Source organism: Amblyraja radiata, chromosome 5 (assembly GCF_010909765.2).
Source record: "Amblyraja radiata isolate CabotCenter1 chromosome 5, sAmbRad1.1.pri, whole genome shotgun sequence".
Taxonomy (NCBI): domain Eukaryota; kingdom Metazoa; phylum Chordata; class Chondrichthyes; order Rajiformes; family Rajidae; genus Amblyraja; species Amblyraja radiata.
Window position 1 is genome coordinate 29,238,582 of NC_045960.1, and position 26,937 is coordinate 29,265,518.

The 26,937-nt window shown below is 44.5% G+C and overlaps 1 protein-coding gene across 5 annotated transcripts in view; it reads left to right on the plus strand.

Moving 5' to 3' along the window:
• Positions 1-26,937, plus strand: part of ankrd6 (ankyrin repeat domain 6) — a 113,215-nt gene that overhangs the window by 43,373 nt on the left and 42,905 nt on the right. For 4 of the 5 annotated variants that reach the window (XM_033020860.1, XM_033020865.1, XM_033020864.1 and 1 more), the window contains exons 2-3: positions 4,234-4,378; positions 19,559-19,909. In XM_033020860.1, the coding sequence (XP_032876751.1) occupies positions 19,790-19,909 (120 nt within the window). In that variant the 5' untranslated portion in view covers positions 4,234-4,378; positions 19,559-19,789. The remainder of the gene's footprint in view (positions 1-4,233; positions 4,379-19,558; positions 19,910-26,937) is intronic. The other variant, XM_033020862.1, reaches the window with a different exon arrangement.

Below are 26,937 nucleotides of genomic sequence, written 5' to 3' on the forward strand. Positions count from 1 at the left end.
TTCCCCTACTCTGGGTAAAAGACTCTGTGCATTCACTCTATCTATCCCCTCATAATTTTGTACACCTCTGCAAGATCATCCCTCAGCCTCCTGCGCTCCAAGGCTACTATCATATGTGCCTCCACCATCACCCCTGGCAATGTGTTCCAGGCCCCCACCACTGTGAGTAAGTTTAAAAATAAAAACCTGCCCTGCACATCTCCATTAAACATTCCCCCTCTCACCGTATACGGAACTGTATGGAGTTGTCTGCCAAGATCACACCCAAATCCCTGGTGTTTGGCTACAAGGTGCAACTTTCTGATTTGCGAAATGATTCCCCGCCCCCGAATGTTGGCGTGATGGCGCAGCGGTAGAGTTGTTGCCTTACAGCGGTGCTTAGAGCCCCAGAGACCCGGGTTTGATCCCGACTGCGGGTGCTGTCTGTACGGAGTTTGTACGTTCTCCCCGTGACCACGTGGGTTTTCTCCTAGATCTTCGGTTTCCTCCCACACTCCAAAGACCTACAGGTTTGTAGGTTAATTGTCTTGGTATAATTGTAAATTGTCCTGCGTGTGTGTGGCACAGTGTTAATGTGGGGGGATCGCTGGTCGGTGCGGACTCGGTGGGCCAAAGGGCCTGTTTCTAAACTAGAACTAAACTAAGAATGAGTATTGAGCATTTCCTTAAGATCTATCGTTTTTACAGAGTTTTAAGCTACACTTAATTTTGTCAATGGGCATTCTGCAGTGGGGTACCCACTGAATATTCCAGCTTTGATTGGCATGGTTACCTATTTGAACATTAGTTGATTGGATTCTTCATCGTTGCAGAAATTGCCAGATGGCAAAAGGTACAGAAGCTTGAAGCACATACAACCAGAATCAGGAACAGCTTCTTCCCCTCTCTTATCAGGCATCTGAACGATCCTTCCATAAGCCAGGGTACCATCCATTTCATTTCTATCCCATTGTGTACATTGGACGTGTGTGTGGAACAAATGTGCTACAAGGCTGAAGACCATAGTCTGCATTCTTTATCTTCCCCTTTGCTCTGGCTACTGTACTTGAGTTTGACGATTGTATTTATTTTTTGCATTATGCTAATTGGATAGCAAGCAATCCAATAAAGCTTTTCACTGTACCTCAGTACACTTGACAATAATAGGCCTAAACCTAAATGGGCATAGACTTTGGGGACTGTTTGGCTTCCTACAATGTCATGAGAAAACATTGTAAATAAAACATCAGAATAGAATATTTGCCAGCTCAAGTAGTTGAGGCAGGTACCAAAACAACATTTAAAATATATTTACATAGAGGATATGGGCCAAATGAAGTCAAATAGGACTAACTTAGATGATGCACCTTGATCGGCATGTACGGGTTGGGCCAATGTTTTCGTGCTGTATGACTAATAATGTGACTCTAGGAGGTGGTCTAAGTCAGCAATGAACAGGTATGAAATATTAATCCTTCTGTTGTATTTGGCATCCAACCAGAACTTTATGAGAGTGACTTTAGAAAAATGTCCTTAATTTATTGTGTGGATTTGTGTAAATAAATGCCTTCAATTACTGGAATGTGGCCCCGTGCCAAGGAAACTTCAAGACAAGTTCAATCTCTCACTTAAAGTCAACAAAACTAAGGAATTAATCCTTGACCAGAGTGGGGAAGTTGGGACTCCACGTGCCAGCTTTCATTGGTGTATGTGTGGGTGGAGAGAGTTGACATCTTCAAATTCCTTTGCATTAACATCTCGGATCACCAGTAATCTCGGACCCAGGACGTAATCATGAAGAAATGGCTCGCGTTTTTTCGAAGTTTAAGGAGATTCACAGATTGCTCCAACAAACATCTACAAAGGTACAATACTAGTTGCACCATTATCCCAGTACGGCAATGCCAATGCATAGGGACGCAAGAAGATGCAGTGAGTGGTGGAGTCAGCCTGGTCCATCATGGCCACCGCTTTCCCCACCATCAAAAGCATCTTCACTCCTTTCCTACAACCACGATGTTCTTGAACTGATCTGCTCAACCCCAAATGTACCTCAGCAACGGTACACTATGGACTAGTTCTTGCATTCCAGTGGACCTCTTCCTAATTTGTTTTGCACTATCGTTTTTTTAGAGATACAGTGTGGAAAGATGCTCTTCGGCCCATTGAGTCCGCACCGACCAGCGATCCCTGTACACTAGTTCTATCCGACAGACTAGAGATAATTTTACAGAAGCCAATGAACCTAAACACCTGCACGTTTTTGAAGTGTGGAAGGAAACCGGAGAACCCACGCGGGCACAAGGAGAACGTACAAATTGTGCAACCAAACTCACCATAGTCAAGATCAAACCTGGGTCTCTGGCCCTGTAAGGAAGCAGCTCTACTGGCCTGGCTTGGTTTTTTTTTTTGCACTGTCTTTTAGAAACATAGAACATAGAAAATAGGTGCAGGAGTAGGCCATTCGGCCCTTTGAACCTGCACCGCCATTCAATATGATCATGGCTGATCATCCAACTCAGTATCCTGTACCTGCCTTCTCTCCATACGCCCTGATCCCTTTAGCCACAAGGGCCACATCTAACTCCCTCTTAAATATAGCCAATGAACTGGCCTCAACTACCTTCTGTGGCAGAGAATTACAGAGATTCACCACTCTCTGTGTGAAAAATGTTTTCCTCATCTCGGTCCTAAAAGATTTCCCCCTTATCCTTAAACTGTGACCCCTTGTTCTTCCCTTTCACTGTCTTGTAGAATGTTTGTGTTTGAGTTGATTCCCTGTGCCTGTAATGCTGCTGCAAACAAGATTTTCATTGTCCCTGCACCTGTACACCTGCTGATGACCATAAACGTGACTTGATTCCTTGGGATTCAATGCTATTAATATTTGAAATAAATGCCCCCCAATCGAAATAAATACGGGGAGGTTAACATCCAAGTGCAGCAAGAAATTAGTTGCACGAATGATATGTTAGTCAATTTTGTAGAGTGTATTATAGGAATGGAAGTGTTACAGTTATATAAAGCCATAGTTGGACTACATCGGGACTGCGTATTCTTCCAGGTTAATTACTGAAGTAATACTTTGCGTAAAAGAGGTATGTCATTAGATTGAAGGTAGACACAAAATGCTGGAGTCACTCAGCGGGACAGGCAGCAACTCTGGAGAGAAGGAATGGGTGATGTTTCGGGTCGGGACCCTTCTTCAGACTGATGCCATTATGTCATTAGATTAATACTTGGAATGAGGAAAGCTTCGCCAAGGCCAATTAAATCAATAACCACTGAAGTTTACAAGCAAAGAGGTGATCTCATTGCATTATAAAATTATTAATGGGCTTGAAGTGTCAATGGTGAAAGGCTGTTGATAAAGTCTAGAACATGAGGTTATGAATGAGAGGTAATTTTTTGGAATTCTCTCCCCTAAATAATTTTCCACCAATGGCTAACGTCTGAACCATTGAGAACTTTAAAGGCTGTTAATAAATCTAAATTATTACCTAAATCAATAGATTTTTTAACTCTTTGCAAATTGATAGATATAAGAACTATACAGATGAGCTGAAATTAATATCACAAAAATAGGCCATTCACTCTAAAACTGTGACATAGCGGTAGAACTACTGCCTTACAGCGCCAGATACCCAAGTTCGATCCTGACTACGGGTGCGAAGATTGTAAGTTCTCCCTGTGACCTGCGTGGGTTTTCGCCGAGATCTTTGGTTTCCTCCCACACTCCAAAGACTTACAGGTTTGTAGGTTAATTGGCTTGGTAGAGTTGTAAAATTGTCCCTAGTGTGTGTAGGGTAGTGTTCGTATGCGGGGATCGCTGGTCGGTGCGGACTTGGTGGGTCGAAGGGCCTCTTTTTGCGCTGTTTAAACTAAACAGGAACATGCATGCCTTATGATCCATGATCTTGTTAAATTGCAGATTCTACATTTGTACATATTTCCCATGTTCTTATGCATTTAAAACATTGCAACCATGAAACAAAAATATGAAGCACATTTCCATGAAGACAGCTCTTTTAAGTCAAAAGGTTTTGTGGAACTAGTTCAGTTTTATTTAAGGATTTATTTATACTTTTCTTTTATCTGAATAAAACAGAACTTGCCTCTGAAAACAAGCCGAGCTGATGCCAAAATAATCTCCAGCACGAATAATAATGAATCAAGCTACATTGTGCAAGTTGATGTTTTGGTGACGTAATTCATTCAAGCAATATGAACATTTACATTTCTTTTTTGCTTCAGGGAATTTTCTGAAAGAAAATGTGCTAGACCAACACAAGTAGTAAACTCAAATGACGTTGTCATTCTTCAAGATAGAGAGCACTCTATAAACTAAGGGTCACCTCATTTCCGATTGTGGTGAAGATTATGGGAATATGCTTCCAAGGTAAGCAAATGTGACCATTTGGTGTATTTTCAGATTAATGTACATCCTGAACACTATGTCTTATAGCTTTGTGATGTTGATATAGTCGTCTGCATGCGTCTCAACGCCCTGTTAAATGACAGGACTTGTACTAATTGGATAGATGGAAGTTATGTGCACCAAAGAGAATAGGTTACAGGGAAATTAGTGGGGAAATGGGAGTCTGGGAATCTACTGAGACCCAGCGTAGATTTAACAAGCCAAGTGGCCTCCTATGTAGTAGGGAAATATGAAGATGATGAATGCCTGTTTATCAAGTTCATTCGTTGCTGTCAACGCTGATGCTTTGGTGAAACTGTAGAGCCGCAGGAATGAGTAGGAAGGAACTGAAGAAGGGTCTCTACCCGAAACGACACCCACTCCTTCTATCCAGAGATGCTGCCTGTCCCGCTGCATTACTCCAGCATTTTGTGTCCAGCCACAGGAATGAGATGTTGCTCTTTTCCCAGAAAATTAAACATGGTGATCTGATACTTGCAATTATAAAACATTAGGGAGACTACATTATAGAAGAGTATAGCAGCATAAGATAGCTTTGGCACACTCAGTTATTCCATTGAAAGGAAACATAGGGCTCACTTTTTCCGAATGCAGAATGTCCTAGTGAATGCATTGCAATGGCTTGGATGAAAGCATTGAAAGTATGGTTGTGAAATTTGCTGCTGATATTAAGAAGGATGGGAAAGTAAGTTCTGATGGGGGCATAAAGAAGCTACAAATAGATAAACCTGGCATTCAGATCACAGCGTGGGGAAATGTGAAGTTATTTTTAATACCAGCAAAATTATAAAAGGAAACATCACATTATCCAAATGGTAAAAGATCTCAGTGTAATGGTGCTGCACACTGGTGCAGTGATACATTTGCTGCCTTACTGCATCAGAGACCCGGGTTCCATCCTGACTACGTGTGCTGTCTGTACAGAATTTGTACGTTCTTCCTGTGACCACGTGGGTTTTCCCCATGCACTCTGGTTTCCTACAGGTTTGTTTCCCCCTTCATGAGACTATCCATGAAATATAGGAGCAGAATTCGACCATTCTGCCCATCAAGCCTTTTTTTCCTCTCAACCCCATTCTCCTGGCCTCTCCCCATAACTTTTGACGGCCTTCCTAATCGAGATCCTCCACCTTAAAAAGAGCCAATGCATTGGCCTTCACAGCCGACTGTGGCAATTAATTCCACAGATTCACCTCTGGCTAAAGAAATGCCTTGATTAGTACAGGTGTCAGAGGTTATGGGGAGAAGGCAGGAGAATGGGGTTTAGGAGGGAGTGATAGATCAGCCATGTTTGATCGGTGGAGTAGACTTGATGGGCCGAATGGTCTAATTTTACTAATATTCCTTATGACCTTATAAATCTTCACTGCACAGTTTCTCTATTTTGTAGGATTGACAGATAAACTCCAAGCATTGAACCCAGAATGGGAAAAACAGAGGGGTAAGGAGATTACTATGTGAGGTTGGACAATTTGCCATTTATACTATTGACTTTTAATTAAACACCCCCTCCAGTATATCCACCTATTACTTGTCAGGTTTTGTCTCTTCCCCACCACTCTTTTCCAACTTTCCCCCACTCCCCCTACTCCAGCGAGTCTGAAAAAGGGTCCCACCCCAAAATGGCACCTGTCCATACCCTTTTCAGATGCTGCCGGTGTGCAGAGTTCCTCCAGCATCTGCTGTTTCTTGTGGAGTTCATTGCATTCAGTGCTCTTGGTGTGGTCTCTACCTTGAGAAATGAAGCACAGATAGGTTTGCAGGAAACCTCTGTTCATTTTTCAACGGTGACCCGGAACGTGCAGTTCCCTGATACTTTTATATTCTCCCGTGAGGAAACCCTCACTTGGAGGAAACTCACATAGTCAGAGGGAGAACGTGCAAACTCCGCACTGTACTCGCCCGTGGTCAGGATTGAACCCGTGTCTCTGACTCTGTGAGGCAACAGCTCTACCAAAAGGACGGCACTGTGGTGCAGTTGAACTGTACCTTGAAGAAGCGTCCCGACCCAAAACATCACCTATCCATTTTCTCCAGAGATGCTGCCTGACTTGCTGAGTAGCTCCAGCATTTTGTGTCTATCTTTGGTAAACCTGCATCTGCAGCTCCTTTTTAGTTAAATAAATAATAATATCTGTAGACTTCCTCTTTGCTGTGCTTGATTGCTGATGTCTTTCTTCCATTTTGCTATTGTAAATGTTGTCCACCAAGCATTATTTTTAGCAGTCAGAAGAAGGGTCTCGGGCACTAAACGTCACCCATTCCTTCTTTCCAGAGATGCTGTCTGCCCCGCTGAGTTACTCCAGCATTTTGTGTCTGTCTACGGTTTAAACCAGCATCTGCAGTTCCTTCCTACACCAGCATTATTTTTCATGTTCTGATAAATAGTTTGCACCCTAAACAATATGATTAGATTAGATTAGATAGCCTTTATTGTCATTCAGACCGAAGTCTGAACGAAATTGAAGCAGTCATACATACAATACAATACAATAAAAAAATATTGTTTCAATGCTGTGCTTTCTTGATTTTGTTTTTGATTTAACTGCAATGTCATATTAATTATTGATGCTATAACGACTATAGAAAATACTCGAATCATCAGGTCTATTGTATGCTCGTTGTATTCAAGATGGATTATTGTTGTCATTTTTAGTTTTTACTTTTTACTTTTGCATGTAAAAGGGTCTCAACCTAAAACGTCACCTATCCATGTTCTCCAGAGATGTTGCCTGATCTGAGTTACTCCAGCACGTTGTGTCTTTTTGTGTTAAGTTTAATTTAATGTCACGTGTGTACCAAGGTTCAGTGAAATGCTTTTGTTGCCTGCTACCCAATCAGCAGACCCAGTGTATTAACTAGCGTCTTCAGTTCCTTGTGTCTACATTTTTGACTGCTCCACTGCGAAATCTCCTCAAGGCATGCCTACCTTGAAGAAGTTCTCCCCCTCTCTTGAAGAAGGGTCACGACCCGAAACGTCATCTATCCATGTTCTCCAGAGATACAGCCTGACCCGCTGAGTTACTCCAGCAATTTTGTGTCCTTTTCGGTTCTTGAGATTATTTGGCTAATTCTTCATAGCGATGAGTAGTTTATTGTCACATGTACCGAGGAACAGTGAAAAGCTTTTATTGCATTCTAGCCTGTCAGCGGAAAGACAATACATGATTACAGTCGAGCCATCCACAGTGTACAGATACAAGATAAAGGGAATAATGTGAATGAGGTTTAATTGACATAATTGTAGGGTGATAACATTTAGTTATGAAGTAGATGCACTTCTCTGATAAGTGATGTTATGATCCAAGTTGAGACCAGTTAGAAAACCTAGCTTTCTGCCTCCTGTGGGCTCCCCCACCCCCACCCCCCGCCCACCATTGTCTGGAAACATTGTGATTTAGTCCCAGCTTTTGAATGTGTTGTGCCAAAGCTGAAGATTGATTGCACCCGCCGTCAGTGTAATAAATAGCTTGCATTAAACCTCAGTCGTTTTGGCGTATGTGAAAGAGACGGTGGAAGCACTGAATGCAATCTTTCAAACATCTTCAGAGATGCAAATTGTGTCAGAGGGCTGGCGAGTAGCCAAAGTAGCACTTGCGTTCAACATTAGATAATGTTATAAACCAGCTTAACACTGTTGGTGAGCAAGCTACCAGAGCCACAACAAAGAATGATGTTAATTCAAAACGCCATTGGCTCGTTAAGGAAAGCTAGCGTGAATTTGAGAAAGCAAGTTCAACGATAAATTTAGGATCTCCTTTGAGGAAGTAACAAGGAGGTTTTGTGTATATAGATTTGCAAAGGATGTTGCATAAATACTGCTGAAGAACCGTGTTTTACCATGAAAGTTGAAGTCATTTGGCTTTATGGATTTAAATCTGAGAGCAATTCTATTCTTTATGGCCCTTATGTTTAAGGATGTTCCCCTCAATGTATTAAGAAGTGGCGACATGGAGGCGCAGCGGTATAGTTGCAACCACTAGGGGCGCCCCATTGATGGCAGCCTCTGCCTACAGTCTGTCTGTTTTTCTATCTTGTTTAAATTTTAGTCTGTCTTAACAGTTTGTTTTGGAGGTTTCTTTCGTTTTTCTATGTGGAGGAGGGGGGTAGGGTAAGGGGGAAACCGTTTCCCAGTCACTTCGTAGCGAGGATGCGACTATTCTCCGAGTCGCATCCTCACCCCCCCTCCTCGCGGCCTAGCAACTGGATTGGCGCAGCCTTTCCTGCCAGGGACCGGTGACCGGACCAGAGCTTCAGCAGCGGCGGCGCAGCGCTAGATCCATCGCGGAGCGGGCGATGCTTTACCTGGATCGCCGTTTGAAGCTCCGGAGTGTTGGGCCTGCTGCTTCAACATCGCGGAGCTGTGGTTCGTGGGGCTTCCAGCGCGGGCGGCGTTGACTTTGGCGTCGCGGAGTCCTGGGATCCCTTTGTTGTGGCCCGCCGGCGTGGGTCTCCGCCCGGCGCGGCCTGTGGACTTCGGGAGCCGCGGACTCCGGTAGGAAGTGGCCGATTCGGAGCTCCAAGCCGCTGAGGTTGTTCTCCCGGTCCAACATCGAAGTTCCATGGAGGGCCTGAACATCGGGCACCCATAGCGGCGACTGCGGAGGGCTCGGGAGGCCCCAACCACGGGTGAACATCAAAGATCATCAGAGGAAGATGACTGAACTTTTGGTGCCTTCCTTCACAGTGGGAAACTTTGATTCTGCTGTGTGGGGATGTTTTATGTTGGAGTCTATCGTGTGGTGTGTTCTTTTTTATTCCTATGGCTGTATGGTGGCCACACATTTCTCTGTACCAATTGGTACATGTGACAAATAAATGTATCTTATATCTTGTACCTTACAGCGCCAGAAACCCGGGTTCGATCCCGTGACCTTTGTGGGATTTTTCCAGTATTTCTCCAGTATCCTCCCACACCCCAAAGATGTACAGGTTTGTAGGTTAATTGGCTTGGTATAAATGTAAATTGTCCCTAGCTTGTGTAGGATAGTGTAAGTTAGCGGGGATCACCGATGGGCACGGACTTGCTGGGCCGAAAGGGCCTGTTTCCGCGCTGTCTCTCTAAAATAGAGAGTGGGCACGTGGTATCTCTTCAATCTACATATATCTGCATCTCCTGGACTTCCCTCCATGCACGACTGAAGCATTACTGAAAGGTGCTCGTGTTGAGCTCTGCTGGTATTGTTTCACCTGCCAGATCCTGGTTGCAATATGCCCTTTGTTATTATCATGTGATCGATCATCATGATCAGATGAGTCAACAACTTCACTGGGACTCGCCCTTTACACTTCCAAGGTCTTTGTAAATTCTGTCAAGTATGAATTCTGGATTTCAGTGTTGAAACAAGTGCAGTCATCTGCGAAATGAAGCATTAAAATGTATCCGTCACTTCTTCATAGACCATACAATCGTACAGCATCGGAACAGGGCCTTTGGACCTTACAATGTCTGTGATACCAAGATGAATTAATCTCATCTGCCTGCACATGATCCATATCCCTCTATTCCTTGCACTCCAATGGTCCTTTATTATCACGTGCACAGATGTACAGTGAAATTCTTTATTTGTGCAATGTATACAGATTTACAGTGATATTCTTTCATTGCATACAATTCAGTAAATTATCGCCATACCCAAGCACAATCCTGATTAGAACAAATCACAATCAATTACAGTCACAATCAATCACAATCACAATAATACTTTATTAGCCAAGTATGTTTTGCAACATACGAGGAATTTCATTTGCCAAGTCAGTCATACAAATATAAAGCAACAGAACACACAAAATACATTTTAACATAAACATCCATCACAGTGACTGCTCCACATTCCTCACTGTGATGGAAGGCGAAAAAAGTTCAAATCCCTTCTTTGCTCTCCCTCGGTCGGGGGCCTCGAGCACTCCATTGACGGGACGATCTTGACTCCAGTAACCGGCGGCGTTTTGGCCCTCCGCATCGGGACGATCAGCTCCTGCATCTGGGGGGATGTCAGCTCCCCCGCGCCGAGCGATCAGACCCCGGGTCAGGGCTGGTCGAGCCTCTGCGTCGTTGGAGCTCCCGACTCGGCCTCCCCCGAGACTGCGAGCTCCCGATGTAAAGTCCGCAGGCCACGGTTGGGGCGATCCCAGGCAAGGGATCAGCTCCGATGTTAAGCCCACGCCCGTGGTGGGGCTCAAGTCAGTCTGATGAAGCCTCCAGCTCTATCGATGGTAATAATAATAATAATAATAAATTTTATTTAATGGGCGCCTTTCATACATCTCAAGGACACCTTACATAGTAATCGGAATAAAAACATATAATCGGAGTAAAACAAGTAATTAAAGACATCACAATGACACAAATTAAAAACAGAATTCAATCCAAAAACAGAAAATCAAAAACACAGTGTGAAGAGAGAGCAGCGGCAACCAAATCGTGCCAGCGTCCACTCTCTCTTCACAGCAGCCATCTTGGACACAGACCTACAAGACTACGGTTAGACAAAAAAAATCATCCCCCCACAGTGGATAGCACTGTGGGGGAAGGCACAATGTCCAGTCCCCACCCCATGTTCACCCCAAAGTCAGGCCTATTGGGGCCACCGCAGTTGCCTCTACGGAGGCCCGATGGTAGGCCGCAGAGCGACCGGAGATACAATCCAGAAAACAATCGCATTTCCGGCAAGGTAAGAAACTGACAAAAATGTTTCCCCCGACCCCCTCCCCCTCCCCCCACATAAAACAATTTACACAAACTTTTAACACGCATTAAAATAAAAAATGTTGTAAAAACAGACAGACTGTTGGCGGGGCTGCCAATTGTGCGGCGCCCCCTGGTGTATAGAAACAGTACACTGAGACCACATGCAGGAGTCGCCAAGTTTTGGTGCCATTTTCAAAGTCCAGTCCGGTCCACTTGCTCGTTCTTCCGGAGCGGCGCCCGATCCAGGCGAGCCCCACGCTGCTGCAGGGCCTCCAGCCAGCGTCTCCATCTGGATCATCCAGCGAAATGTCATACCTCTCCACCCCCCGGCCTTTTTGTCCTGGGTGCGCCTCCCACAGCCAACCTTGAGGGCGTGGATAGGAACTGCACAGAATACTCCACATGTAGTCTGAACAAAGTCCTATAAAGCTGCATCGTGACTTCCTTTACGACATGTGTACAAAATCATGAGAGAAATAGATCAGGTAGACGCATAGAGTCTCTTGTTCAGAGTAGGGGAATCGAGAAAAAGAGGACATGAGTTTAAGGAGAGGGGGGAAAGATTTAATAGGATCCTGAGGGGTAACTTTTTCCACGCAAAGGGTGTTGGGTATAGGGAACGAGCTGCTGGAGGAGGTAGTTGAGGCAGGTACTATTGCAATGTTTCAGAAACATTAGACAGGTACATGGATAGGACAGGTTTGGAGGGATATGGACCAAATGATGGGATACTGAGTTGGATGATCAGCCATGATCATATTGAATGGCGGTGCAGGCTCGAAGGGCCGAATGGCCTACTCCTGCACCTATTTTCTATGTATGTATGTATCTATGATTCACATCCAATGATTCCACCACAAAGCTATCCCACACTTCCTTATTTGTGAGATTATATCTGATGATTAAGGACATTACTATATCCTGCCACTCTAAATGAGTAATGCCTGCGGTTTGTAATCGTTTCGTTGACTAACCACATCTGTCAATAAATTAAATTGTTTCTCATCCTGAAGTACGTGAACCATTTCTGCGGTTTAGGCGCACCAATATTTTTGGAATGTCCTTGGCTACCTTTCAAATTCAACTGCAGGGCCTGATGCACAAGAAGTGTGTCAATGGCGATGAATAAAATGGTTATGTGACTCAATGTTTGGAAATCCTACCAAATTAGTGGGCAATCTATTGTACTGCACAATTGTGAAAATTGTTGCTTGTTCTCATCTTTATTGAGAAAATAATTTATGACCTATAAATGCACAGAGTATCTTGCGTTTCAGAGTAGGGGAATCAAGAACCAGAGGGCATAGATTTAAGGTGAAAGGGGGAAGATATTATAGTAATTTGAAGGGGTAACTATTTCAAGTATGGAACGAGCTGCCAGGAGGAGGTAGTTCAGGCAGGGACTATCGCAACGTTTAAGAAGCAATTAGACAGGTACATGGATAGGACAGGTTTAGAGGGATATGGGCCAAATGTAGACAATTGGGACTAGCATAGATAGGACATGTTGGTCGGTGTGGGCAAGTTGGGCCGAAGGGCCTGTTTCCACACTGTATGACTATGACCTAGATAAACCAATGTTTGGATATTTGTCACCTTCATTGGAGGTACTTGTTCTGAGCATGGCTTCATGAAGGGGAAGTCATGTCTGACAATGTATTAGAGCTCCTTGAGGAACGATTAACCAGAATGATAGTTAAACAGAATGGAAGCAGGCCCTTCAGCCCAAGTTGTCTCCTCAACCAGTCCCATTTACCTGTGTTTGGTCCATATCTCTGGATATTGGGGAGAAAAGGACCAGAGGTGATATTCTGTTTGGATTTTCAGAAGGCATTTGCCAAGATCTCATACAAAATAATATTTTACCAGTTGTGATATTAGAACTCACCCAGGACTATAGATAGGAGTGCGATTGTCTTGCAGGAAGTACAGAGTAAAAGTAAAGAGGAAAATACAATTATTCTCAGGTTGGCCACGAGAACAATTTGTGTGAGACTACAACTATTAACAATTTTGGTTAATGATTTAGAGGAAGGAAGCAATGTACGGCTGTAAAACATGGAAGCGGTACAATGGTGGTGGGAGGGATGAAGACCAGTGGAAGGGGGTTGGGGTGGAGGTGAGAGGGGGCTAGAGACGAGAGGGTGGGTGGGGTGAAGGCCACGGGAGGGGGGGGGGGTATAGTGGAGGTGAGGTGAGGGGAGGGGCAGAAGTTGCTGAGGCAAGGCAAACTGCGAGGCGAATACAGTTCTTGATTCCACTACCCTGAGAAAAATGTCCCAGTGCATTCAGGAAAATAAGTCTGTGCATTCACAATGGTTTGAAATGAAATGTTGTCATTTGTCTTTCCATTGGAAAGTATGTTGGGATGGCTGGCTGATTCATTACAGTGAGAGAAACTATTAAAAATAAAAAAAGTCCCGCTGGAACAATAGTCCTGTAATTCATGGTTAGATTTAGTTTCTAAACTGGGCAGGCATGGGGTGTGGCTGGATGACTGGCCAAATATATATGCAGCACACCGCAAACATTGATAATAGTATGGTCCGAACCTAATCCTCAGATAAGGGGGAAAGTGCCGGTGACAGCTCTTTGATCCATGCTTCATGGTGCATTGATTTGGCCGTCTTAGCTGAACTCAGCTCCCCTTACCTGGAATACCTGAAGCATAAATGCCATCTCTGTTGTCTGTTGAGGGAATTTGCCTCTACAATCTTGTCATCGTTCTACATACTACACCCCAGAACCAATGCCGTGCCATTGGACATATTATCTTGGTCGACGATTCTCTCGAGGCAGCAAATTCTGATGCCCTGTTCATCATCGCAGGTGACTTCAATCAAGCTAACTTCAGGAATATACTCGCCAAATTCCACCAACATGTCTCCATGCAGGGTATGAACACTCTAGATCACTGCTACACCACCATCAATTACGCGTCCCTCACCCTTATTTCATCCAGACTCATCATCTCTGTCATCATGGCACAGTGGCGTAGCGGTAGATTTGCTGCCTTACAGCGCCAGAGATCTTGGTTCGATCCTGCCTACGGGTGCTGATTGTATGGAGTTTGTACGTTCTCCCCGTGACCTGCGTGGGTTTTCTCTGGGTGCTCCGGTTTCCTCCCACACTCAAGTCATGCAGGTTAAGGTTAAATGGTTTGGCAAATTTGTAAATTGTCCCTAGTGTGTTGCTGTAGGATAGTGTCAGTGTGCGGGGACCGCTGGTCAGTGCCGACTGGGTGGGCCGAGGAAGGGCTTGTTTCCGCGCTGTATCTCTAAACTAAACTATCTGCTCATTTTGACCTAAAGACACAGATTGAGGCACCAATGAAGAGAGTGATGCAACAGTGGTCTCAGGAGGCTGAGGTTTTAATTCAGGACTCCCTTGAGACCATTACTGGAACCTGTCTCCCTGTACACCCATGTCTGTGTGGCGAAGAATCGCATGACTTCGAACTTTAACCTCACAGTTGTCGGTCAGACCAACAACAATGATCCCTGGCCACTCCCTCTTCTCCCCTCCCATCAGGCAAAAACTATAGAAGCGTGAAAACGCACAACACCAGATTCCGGGCCAGTTTCTTCCCAGCTGTTATCAGGCAACTGAATCATTCTACCAACAACTAGGGAGCAGGCCTGATCTACTGAGGATTGGAGTCCAGAGAGCAGTGCTGAACTACCATCTACCTCATTGGTGACCCTTGGACTATCCTTGATCAGACTTTGCTGGCTTTACCTTGCACTAAATGTTATTCCCTTATCATGTATCTATACACTGTAAATGGATCGATGATAATCATGTATTGTTTTTCTGCTGACTGATTAGCGGGCAACAAAAAAGCTTTTCACTGTACCTCGGTACACGTGACAATAAACTAATCTGAACTGAATGATGAGGCAGAGTATAGGGAAGAGATCGGGATGCTTTTGTGGTGGTGTCGGAACAGCAAAAAAGCATTGATGCATCAATATTGTAATGTCCTGCTGGAACAATAATCCTGCAATTCGTGGTTTGATTCTGTTGTTAAACTGGGGCATGGGGAGTGGTTGGATGAGTGGCCTAATGGATCATGCAGCAAACTGCAAAGTCACCCATTCCTTCTCTCCACAGATGCTGCCTGTCCTGCTGAGTTACTCCAGCTTTTTGTGTCTATCTTAGATTTTAAACCACTACAGGTCGAAGGAGAAAGAACGAACAGGAACAACTGTGATTTGTACAGTGTGGGTTGGTTCTCTAAAACCATGCATTGAAATAACAATGGCACTTCAGCAGAGTGAAAGAGCAGGGAAGTGGATGGTTACAGAATTACAAGGGTGTCTAGGCTTTAATTGACACATGCACCAGGACTGGAACAATAAAATTCTTACTTGCTGCAGCTTTGCCAGCCCATTAATGCAATAAAACAACCATACGATGCATAATAGTACATTAAATTATCAGTTATACTTAATAAACAGACACAATAGTGCAAGTCAAAGAATGTAGTGTAACCGTGTACAAAAAAACAGCAACCTCTGGTGACCTTGCCCGCTACCCAAGGTTTCCATGAGGTCACCGGAGGTTTTGGTCACTCTCCCTAATGGTCGAAAGTGGTTTCCGCGTGGTCGAGGCTTCATCTAGGTTGCTGTTATTTTTTCATCATGTTTAAAACCGGCCTCGACTAAAAATAGGTTGCCATTCCCTCAACAAGAGTCAATTTTTTAGCCGCAGTTCTAGTCGAAGCCGGTTTTCTTCATAGTCGAGGAAGGTTTTCAACATATGCGTGGGAGGTGGTAGGAGGTTGCAGGTCACCTCGACCTTGATCTTTTTTTGGGTGGCGGGCAAGGTCACCTAAGGTGGGACAGGGGCTTTAGGATTGTGATTAGGGTTGTGCAGTGTAGTTCATGAACCTGATGGTTAATGGGAATAAGCCACCCTCGCTCCTGGAGGTAACGGTTCTCAGACTCCTGATGATAGTAGTGAGGTGAGCACATGTCCAGGTGTCGTCTTTGATGATATTAGCTGCCTTCCTCCAGATCTCTTTGATGGTGGAGAGATCAATACCATTGTGTGTGTAGTATGTGGACTAAACAATGTCCACCAATTTAAGCCATCCTTCGTGCTATCTTGTGCGTCCGTGTTTCCAAACAAGGTTGTGATGCTACTCATCAGCGTGCTCTCGACTGTACACTTGTAGAAGCTTGATGGAGGAGAATCTAAGAAGTTATCTATCCTGTAGTAATAATAATAAAACAGAGATGAGGAGGAGAATGTCCTGTGTTGGAAGGAACTCCAGATGCTGGCTTTTACCGAAGATCGACACAAAATGCTGGAGTAACTCAGGCAGCATCTCCGGAGAAAACAAATAGGTGACATTTCTGGTGGGAACCCTTCTTCAGACTCAGAAAAATGTCTTGTTGGGTGATGAGCCTTCTAATTCACCAACGGAAGAGAAGGTTACTTTACCTCAGCCGTTCTACAAAATTAATTTATTTTAAACTCAATGTCCATGTCACATTTTTGGGTTGCCCACTTGGAGAAACAAAGTTGCTGATGCTAATTGGATTTGTGCGTGTTGATGTAAGCTGAAGTTTGGATGTTCCCTGACCAAATCCATATTACATGGTCATGGGAATGATGTATAAAAATGTAAAGCTCTTGTTCTGAAGCACAGATTGCAACGTTGAAGATACGAATGCAAGATTACGAATTTTGACAGGTCATCAGAGGAATTCATGTTCAAGGAAATATATATCATACAATTACTGACAACTTAAAAAACCGCATTGGACGTTTACCATGACATTTTAGTTCCATGGAAAGTACATTGGGCTCAAAATTAATTATAAATTGAATTGTAGCTATACCTGACATCATGTCATCGCTAAATTGGAACAGCTATCGGAATTACTGATCTTTATTAGATTCAATGGTGCCGGCACAGCTGTGAGTACAAATCATACATGTTTGGCAGTCAGGGAGGACTCCAGGTGAGGCTGATACGTCAGGGATTTCATGCCCCCCCTCCAGCATTGCTGTCAGTCGATAGTCAGTCACTCGGGAACAAGCTCAGAGCAAGGCTGCTGTTTCAAACGGAGATCAAATTTGGTTCTTTGTTTCACTGTTACATTGCTCTCCCTGTGACCGCCTGGGTTTTTCCGGATGCTCCGGTTTCCTCCCATATTCCAAAGACATGCAGGTTTGTTGGTTATTTGACATCTGTACATTGTCCCTGGTGTGTAGGATAGTGCTATTGTATGGTGATTGATGGTTGGAGTGGACTCACAGTGTGAAAACAAGCCCTTCAGCCCAGTATCTCCAAACTAAACCAAACTAACTTTCTTCCATCCAGTCCATCTTCATGGTACATTGCACCAGAAGTCTGGAAGTATCGTCAAGGATGGGTGTGCGCCAGGATCAGGGAGAGGAGCACTGGTACAGAGGAGTGAGAGAGAGATAGGGGGGAAACAGGTCCTTCTGCAGTTGTACAGGGCCCTGGTGAGACCACACCTGGAGTATTTTGTGCAGTTTTGGTCTCCAAATTTGAGGAAGGACATTCTTGCTATTGAGGCAGTGCAGCGTAGGTTCACGAGGTTAATTCCTGGGATGACAGGACTGTCATATGTTGATAGAATGGAACCGCTGGGCATGTATACTCTGGAATTTAGACGGATGAGAGGGGATCTTATTGAAATATATGATTATTAAGGGTTTGGACACACTAGAGGCAGGAAACATGTTCCCAATGTTGGGGGAGTCCAGAACCAGGGACCATAATTTAAGAATAAGGGTAAGCCATTTAGAATGGAGATGAGGAAAAACGTTTTCACACAGAGGGTTGTTAATCTGTGGAATTCTCTGCCTCAGGGGGCGGTGGAGGCCAATTCTCTGGATGTTTTCAAGAGAGAGTTAGATTGAGCTCTTAACGACAGCGGAGTTAGGGGATATGGTGAGAAGGCAGGAACGGGGTACTGATTGTGGATGATCAGCCTTGATCATATTGAATGACGGTGCTGGCTCGAAGGGCCGAATGGCCTACTCCTGCAACTATTGTCTATTGTCTGTCTATTGAATCACTTGAAATTGGAGAATTCAGTGTTCCCACATTTGGGTTGCAAGCTACCAAAGTGGAATGTGCAGTGGAGGAGGCTCAGGACAAAAACGTCGATATGGGAAGGGGAATTAAAATGTTTAGCAACCAGGAGATCTCGTTGGCAGACCAAGCGCAAGTGTCAGCAAACGTTTGTTTAGTCCACGCTTGGTCTCAACGATTTAAAGGAGGCCAAAACGGGAGCATCAAATGTAATAGATGGGGTTAGAGGAGATGCACATGAACCTCTGTCTCCCCTAGAAGGGCTGCTGATGTCCCCGGAAGGAGGTGTAGGGACAGGTATTATATATCGTGCGGTTGTGGGGGAAAGTGCCTGAGGAGTGGGCAGGTTGGGCGGGAAGGGATGAGCTAACCAAGTAGTCGTGAAGCAAGTGTTCTCGATGGAAAACAGAAAGGAGCGGGGATGGGAAGATGTGACTGGTGGTTGGATCGCATTGACATTGCAATATATAGTATGTCATAATTTTATGGGGTGGCACGGTGGCGCAGCGGTAGAGTTGCTGCCTTACTGCGTCCGAGACCTGGGTTAGATCCTGACTACGGGTGTCTGTACGGAGTCTGTACGTTCTCCCTGTGGCCACGTTGGATTTCTCCGGATGCTCTGGTTTCCTCCCACGCTTCAAAGAAGTACAGGTTTGTAGGTTAAATGGCATTGGTAAAAATTGTAAATTGTCCTTAGTGTGTCGGATAGTGCTTGTGAATGGGGTAATCGATGGTCAAACATGGACTCGGTGAGCCGAAGGGCCAGTTTCCACGTCGTATCTCTAAATCAAAAAATTAAACAATAGCTTTAATTGCCATGATTTAGAATATCTCTTTAAATGCAGTTGAGTCTTGGTGAGGAATTTATTTCAAAGCTTCCAATAATGTGCTTTTGAAAATACCGTTGGTCCTAGAAATAAACGAGATAGTAAATGGAAGTAACATGCTCTAGTCAGACATGTCTGTGGTTGACAAATTATCATCCAACTGATCAGTGACTATCTTCCCTCCACACCAAGACAATTAGGGTGGCACGGTGGTGCAGCACTAGAGCTACTGCCTTACAGCACCAGAGACCCGGGTTCGATCCTGATTACGGGTGCTGTCTGTACGGTGTTTGTACGTTCTCCCCGTGACCTGCGTGGGTTTTCTCCGGGATCTTCGATTTCCTCCCACACTCCAAAGACGTACAGGTTTGTAAGCGAATTGGCTTTGGTAAAATTGTAAATAGTCTCCAGTGAGAGTGGGATAGTGTTAGTGTGCAGGGATCATTGGTCGGCATGGTCTTGATGGGCCGAAGGGCCTATTTCCGTGCTGTATCATTAAATTAAACTAAACCCCAAATTCATGAACTCTTTCATATTCCATTTCTCAGGTTGAAAAGGTGCCGATGCTGAACCAATGCTGTGACATATGGAACAAGTTGAATTGAATGTTTTTGAACACATCGCGTTGGTCCATGTTACAAACACACCTGCAAAGCAAGAACGGCCAATTCGAAGGTTGAGAATCGCAAGAGTTCGGTGTGCAGGAATCGCGGCTTTGCGATTCCCTTTGCTGATAGAGCCTGTGCATTGGTTGCCCTGAGCACCTCCTTCACTAATTCATGAGCCAGAGGGATGCTGTTGCTCAGCTTTCAGAACGGCTTCTCATAGCTGCACACAAAGGACAAACGGAGAATGTTGTGCAGCTCATCAACAAGGGGGCCAAAGTGGCCGTCACCAAGGTAACAGCGTCAAATGTTTGTATGTTTGCATGTGTTTCTGTTTCTCTATTCTCTAACTTGAATGTTGCAAATCCTAATTGCCTATTCATTCCTTCCACACTAACTAATATTTAAGATGACCCCTGACACAGTGCTTGACTTTCAATAGGTTATTCAACCAGGACTAGAATTATTTGAACAGACAATGTGAACATTCTGGAATTGGAATTGCACGTCACCTGCTAAATTTAAAGCCTGGTAATTTTCCCTGTGTTGCTGTTTTATGTTTCGCTTGAGATTGTTTCTTGGTTTTTATTAATGTTGAACAAAATTAGTTGCTGCCTGACCCGCTCAACTCCTCCAGACTTTTGTTTCATTGCTCAAGATTCTAGCATTTGCAGTTTCCCGTTTCTCGAAATTTTTGGTTATTGAAAAACAGATGCGAAATATTTAAAGGGCCTCTCCCACTTGGGCGTTATTTGCGCATCATTTATGCGTCACAACGCATGACGCGACATCATTTACGCGTCACGCACGCGGTGAGACATGGTGGCGTAGGCAGTGATGCGCGGTCGTGCGCGGCGTCCCAGGATTTTGGGATTCACAAAATCTTTGCGCGCCACCTGCGTGACGTGCAAATGACGCCCAAGTGGGACAGACCCTTAAGTGTCTAAAATGGGCTACTGTATTGATATTAGTAGCAATAACATCATATGCACGTTCAGAGTGATATTAACTTATCAACATTACCAACAACTAGAGTACAGTCCCTAACTACTATCCCTAGGTCTATTCCCTTTATCATGTATCTGTACACTGTGGATGTCCATTGTAAGCATGTATTGTCTTTCCGCTGACTGATTAGCACGCAACAAACTAAACTAACTAAACATTTACCACTCTAACATCACTGTTCCACCTCTGGCCAGCACGTGGGATAGTGTTAATGTACGGGGATCACAAGTCGAGGGGCCGAAGAGGCACTGTGTCTCTAAATTAAGCTAAACTAAATGAAAACTAAAAGAGTCTGAAGAAGTCTGAAGAAGGCTAACCAGTCAGCAGAAAAACAATACATGATTACAATTGAGCTCTTTTTAATGTATAGATACATGACAAGAATATAATGTTTAGTGCAAGGTAAAGCCAGTAAAGTCCGATCAAAGATAGTCCGAAGGCCCCTGATGAAGTAGATAGTAGTTCAGGACTGCTCTCTCGTTGTGCTAGGATGATTCAGTTGCCTGATAAGAGTTGGGAAGAAACTGTCCCTGAATCTGGACGTGTGCGTTTTCACACTTCTATACCTTTTGCCCGATGGGAGAGGGGAGAAGTGGGAGTGGCCAGGGTGCGACTCGTCCTTGTTTATGCTGCTGGCTTGCTGAGGCAGAGTGAGGTATAAATGGAGTCAATGGAAGGGAGGTTGGTTTGTGTGATGGTCTGGGCTGCGTCCACAATTTGCTGCCATTTCCTGCGGTCTTGGATGGAGCAGTTCCCAAACTAAGCTGCGATGCACCCCGATAAAATGCTTTGTAGAAGAAGAAGAAGGATGTATTTGTCAGGTATATGCAGCTGGGATCGAATTGTGGAGAATCAGGGGTGTAGGAGTACACTTGAAAGGGAAATCAAGAGGGCAAAAGAGGGGACATGAGCTAGCGTTAACAGATAAGGTAAAGGAGAAACCGAAGGCATCCTACAAGCAGAGGTATTTGACAGGGATACTTGTACTGGTGATAGTCACTGGTAATGGGGTGGAAGATTGGAGCGGAGTTCATGTTCAGCCTCTATTTAAGAAAGGCTGCAAGGAAAAGACTGGGAACTCCATACCCATCAGCCATGGGTAAGGTAGTGGTGGGAATTCTGTGGGATAGGATCGACAAAGGCAGGGACATATTAGGGATGGTCAGCATTGCTTTGTGATCGGGAAATTGTATCATCAATTGATTGAGATTATTGAAGAGGTGACCAAAATGATTAAGGATGCCTTCCGGAGGTGCATCTGCGGCAGATGGCTTCTGGCGGTGCCGCTGAGAAGCCGAGGCGAGGGCCTCGCGGGTCGGATCCCGGGCTTCTCTAGTCTGCGGTGGATCCACGCGGGCCGGTGCCTTGGTTGACGGAGCACGAGGCTGGGGCCTGGGACGGCGCCACAGAGGCGTCCAGAGAGGACCCGGCAGCGTTAGTGGTGAGGTCGGAGCGGCGGTCGATGATGGCGCTGGCCGACGGATGAGGATGGACACGTGGAAGTGAGGACGCCGTTGCCGAGGGAAGGAACAAATGAGGACCCGGCATGGGGGGAGAACAAAAGGGGAACTGGCGCGGGCAACTGATGGGCAACTACTTGCAATACCTTGGATATGCAAGCAAAGAATATCACTGTGACGTCATATGTGACAATAAAGTATTCAATTCAATTCAATTCAGTGGATGACATACATGGATCGTAGCAAGGCCTTCAACAAGGTCCTTGCTTGTTGGGAAGTATAGATCCCATCGGACTCATGTTGAGCCAGCCGACTCAGTACAAAATTGGCTTGAGAGAAGAAGACAGTATGGTGAAGAAGTTTCGTATTCAGACTTGAGGCCTGCATAAAGTAGTTTGCCACAGAGCTCAGTACCGGGTGCACTGTTGTTCATTATTTATATTAATGTTTTAGATGTAAATGTAGGTGGACTTATTAGTCAGTTTGCGGTTACTCTCAAAGTGGACTGTGAAGAAGATTAAGTAAGATTACCACAGGATCTTGATCGACTGGGTGGCGCGGTGGCGCAGCGGTAGAGTTGCTGCCTCACGGGAGCTGTCTGTACAGAGTTTGTACGTTCGCCCCGTGACCTGCGTGGGTTTTCTCCGAGAACTTTGGTTTCCTCCCACACTCCAAAGACGTACAGGTCACAGATGTAGGTTAATTGACTTGGTAAATATAAAAATTGTCCTTAGTGGGTGTAGGATAGTGTTAATGTGCGGGGATCGCTGGTCGATGCAGACCCGGTGGGCCGAAGGGCCTGTTTCTGCGCTGCATCTCTAAACTAAGCTAGACTAGGTCAATGGACTATTTGAAAACATATAAGGTGTTGCATTTTGATAGAACAATCCAGGGAAGGACTTGCACAATATAGTAAGGCCCTGGGAGTATTGTAGAACAGAGAGACTGAGGGGGCAAGTCTATTAAAGTGGCGACACAGGTAGATAAGATAGCGAAGAAAGTGTTTGGCTTGCTGGCCTTCATAAGTCGATGTACTGAGTACAGGAGTTGGGATATCTTGTTACAGCTGCACAGGACATTGATAGGGGCCACATTTAGAGTACTGCGTAAAGTTTTGGTCGCCCTGCTTTTAATAGGATGTCGTTAAATGGAAAAGGGTGCAAAAACGATTGAAGTTGATGTACCAGGTCTGGAGGGTTTGAGTTATGAGAAGCTGGAATTAACATATAACATATAACAATTACAGCACGGAAAACAGGCCATCTCGGCCTTCAAGTCTGTGCCGAACACTTATTTTCCCCTAATCCCATCTACCTGCACTCAGACCATAACCCTCCATTCCTTTCCCTTCCATATACCTATCCAATTTATTTTTAAATGATAAAATCGAACCTACCTCCTTTTGGCGGGGACTTTTTTCCCTAAAGAATGGGAGGCTGAGGAGTGATTTAACAAGGGTATAGATAGATCGGTAATAAGGGTACAGAATAGCCACCATCTTTTCCTCAGGGTAGAGGAGTGTACAAGCATATAGCATAGGTTTAAGGTGAGAGGGGTAAGACTTGAAAGGGACTTGAGGGGCACACTGTGAACTGAGAATGGTGAGTAGATGGAATGAGTTGCCCGAAGAAGTTATCAAAGCAGGTACAATTATGTTGTTTAAAAGACGCTTGGATAGGAGGGATTGGCTCAGTTAGGCAAATTGGTCACCATGGATGAGTTGGGCTGAAGGGCCTGTTTCCGTGTTACATAGTTCTAAGACTGCAACATGCAGAGACCAGAATTCTAGCCACTCCTAACCAAAGTATGGTAATCTTCGTTAAAACAACATGATCAAATGGAATAAAAATACATGCTAAATGCAACACCGCATTAGGCAGAAGGGCCATTGAATCCGTAAAGGGAGGGAAGTCTTAGTGCAGTTGCAGCTATGAGACGCCGGTTCAGTGTGGGCTGCATTTGCTCTTGTAGCTCTGATGAATATCAGGGCTCAGTCTAAAACAGTGGAAGCCTTGAATGCTTTGTAAAAAAAATTGAATTCATTCAAGACTTTTCTGTGTTGCTTGGACACCAGAGGTTCTTTTAATTGAATACCTGAATCAGAACAGTGGCTTGTGTCCAAGTACTTATGAAAGCGTTTCTGTTCACTGGTGTTGTCACAGCCTTTTTCCATATGCTCCAGAGCAGAATCCCCATTGCTGTTTCAAGATACACTGATGTGGTCCCCTGGATAGCAATTCATTCTGTAAGTGTAGACCCACCAATTATTTTGGCTCGTTATTTTATATAATAACAATGTGTTCCCAGAGTTGATGGAGGTATGTCTTGACCAGAGAATCAACGCAAATTGTACACACTGGGCTCCCGTGAGGAGCTGTAACCGCTAACGTCCAATGCCAACATGCCCATTAAATTCCGAGTTAAATATTATTTATACATGTCAGAATAACAAGATGAATAAACAGTTGTCTGCTGCTTGCCTTAACTCGCATCAAGCCCATCTATCCCTGCATGCTTGTTGGTGCCTGGTTAATTCCAAGAGTTTACTTTAGTTTAGAGATACAGTGCGGAAACAGGCCCATCGGCCCACCGAGTCTGCACCGACCAGCAATCCCCGCACTTTAACACTACCTTACACACACTAGGAACACGTGAAGATTGCAATCTCCCACCCCTATTTCCAGAGTCATAGTATCATACAGCACAGAAACAGGCCCGTTGGGCCAACGCACCTGTCCAAGATGCCGTTTGTTTGCTGTGCCGAAAGCATCTTGACCACCCTATCTACCTGTGATGCCACTTTCAGGGACCTATGTACTTGCACCCTTAGATACCTCTGGTCTACTACACTCCCTAGAGCCCTGTCATTCACTTTGAAGGTCCTGCCCTGCTTTGACTTCCCAAAATGCAATACCTCGTACTTAGAGTCTAAGAGTGATACAGTGTGGAAGCAGACCCTTCGGCCCAACTTGCCCACACCGCCAACATCTCCCAGCTACACTAGTCCCACCTGCCTGCACTTGGTCCATAACCCTCCAAACCTATCTGCATTAAACTCCATTAAACACTTGCTCAGCTGATTAGGATTCTTCAGTAATTGTTGATAATCATCTTTGCTATCTATGATATCGCCCACTTTAGTGTCATCTACAACCTTGCTTATCATGCCTTCTACATTCCCATCCAAATTGTTGACTACAAACAGCAATGGGCCCAGCACTGATCCCCGAGGCACACCACTAGTTACAAGCCTCCAGTCCAAAAAACAACCTTCCACCGTCACCTTCTGCTTCCTTCCATGAAGTCAATTCTCTATCCAGTCAACTAGCTCTCCCTGGATCCCATACGGGATCTTATTAAATGCATTGCTGAAGTCCATTTGGACAATGCCTGTGGCTTTCTTTTTAGTTACTTCTTCAAAAAGCTCAATCAGATTCATAAGACATGACCTCCCATGCATAAAATTATGCTGATTATCCCTAATCAGCCCCTGTTTACAATTTATCCAAGGCGCTGCCTCAAAAAGGCAGCCAGCATCATCAGAGACCCTCACTGTCCTGGCCACACACTCGTTTCACCACTGCCATCGGGAAGAAGGTACAGGAGCCTGAAAACGCTAACGTCCAGGTTCAGGAACAGCTTCTTCCCCACAGCCATCAGGCTATTAAACACTACAACCTCAAATAAGCTCTGAACTACAATAGACTATTATTATTATTATTATTATTATTGCACTACTAATGTTTGTTTTTTGAGTATGTGTGTGTGTATGTATATGTGTGCATATATGTGTGTGTGTGTACTTGTGATTATGTGTACGCACCAAACTTGTTTTTTCTCTCTCGTTTATCATATTGTTTACAGTGTACTACGTTTACGTATTCTGTTGTGCCGTAAGAATTTCATTGTTCTATCTGGGACACATGACAATAAAACACTCTTGACTTGACTCTCTTTATCCAAATACATATATATCTTATTCAGAATCCTTTGTAGTACCTTGCCGAACACAGATGGTAGGGTCACTGGTTTATAGTTCCCAGGCTTTTCCTTGAAACCCATCTTAAATAGAGGCACAAAATTACCACCCTCCTGGCACCTCACTCATGTCTAATGATGATTCTTATATCTCAGCCAGGGCTCTTGCAATGTCTTCTCTGTTTTCCCACAATGTCCTCTGATGTATCTGATCAGGCCCAGGAGATTTATCTACTTTCATACGCTAGCAGCCCCTCAACCATAATATTGGTGATCCTCAAGACATCTCTATTAACTGTCCCAAGTTCTCCAGCCTTCATGTCTTTCTCCATTGATAAAAAGAAAGGAGAAATACTCATTGAAGATCTTCTCCATCTCCAGCAGCTCTACATAGACATGATCACTTTGGTTTCTGAGGGGCCCTATTCTCTCTCTAATTACCCTCATTTCCTTAATGTACTTAAAGTCTCTGCCCCCTTTTTGACCTCCTGATTTCCTTCTTAAGTATGTTCCTAAGTTTGCAAATCTCCTCTAGAGGTACACCTGATCCCATCTGCCAATACCACATGAATCCTTCTTTTTCCTGACCAAGCCATTAATTTCTCTCGTCATTTAAGCTTCCTTTTTCGTACCTGCACTGCCCTTCATTGTAATCAGGACATGCATGCCCTGATTTCTTGTCATCATATATTTTTTTAAACATCCCACTTTCCGGGTGTTCCTTTGCCTGCAAACAACCTAGTCCAATCAATTTTAGCAAGTTTCTATCTAATATCATCAAAGTTGGCCTTGTCCAAATTCAGAATTTTATACTTGAGTGTCCGCCTGTCTTTATCCATGGCTAATAGAACTGTGCTCGCTGATCCCAAAAGGCTT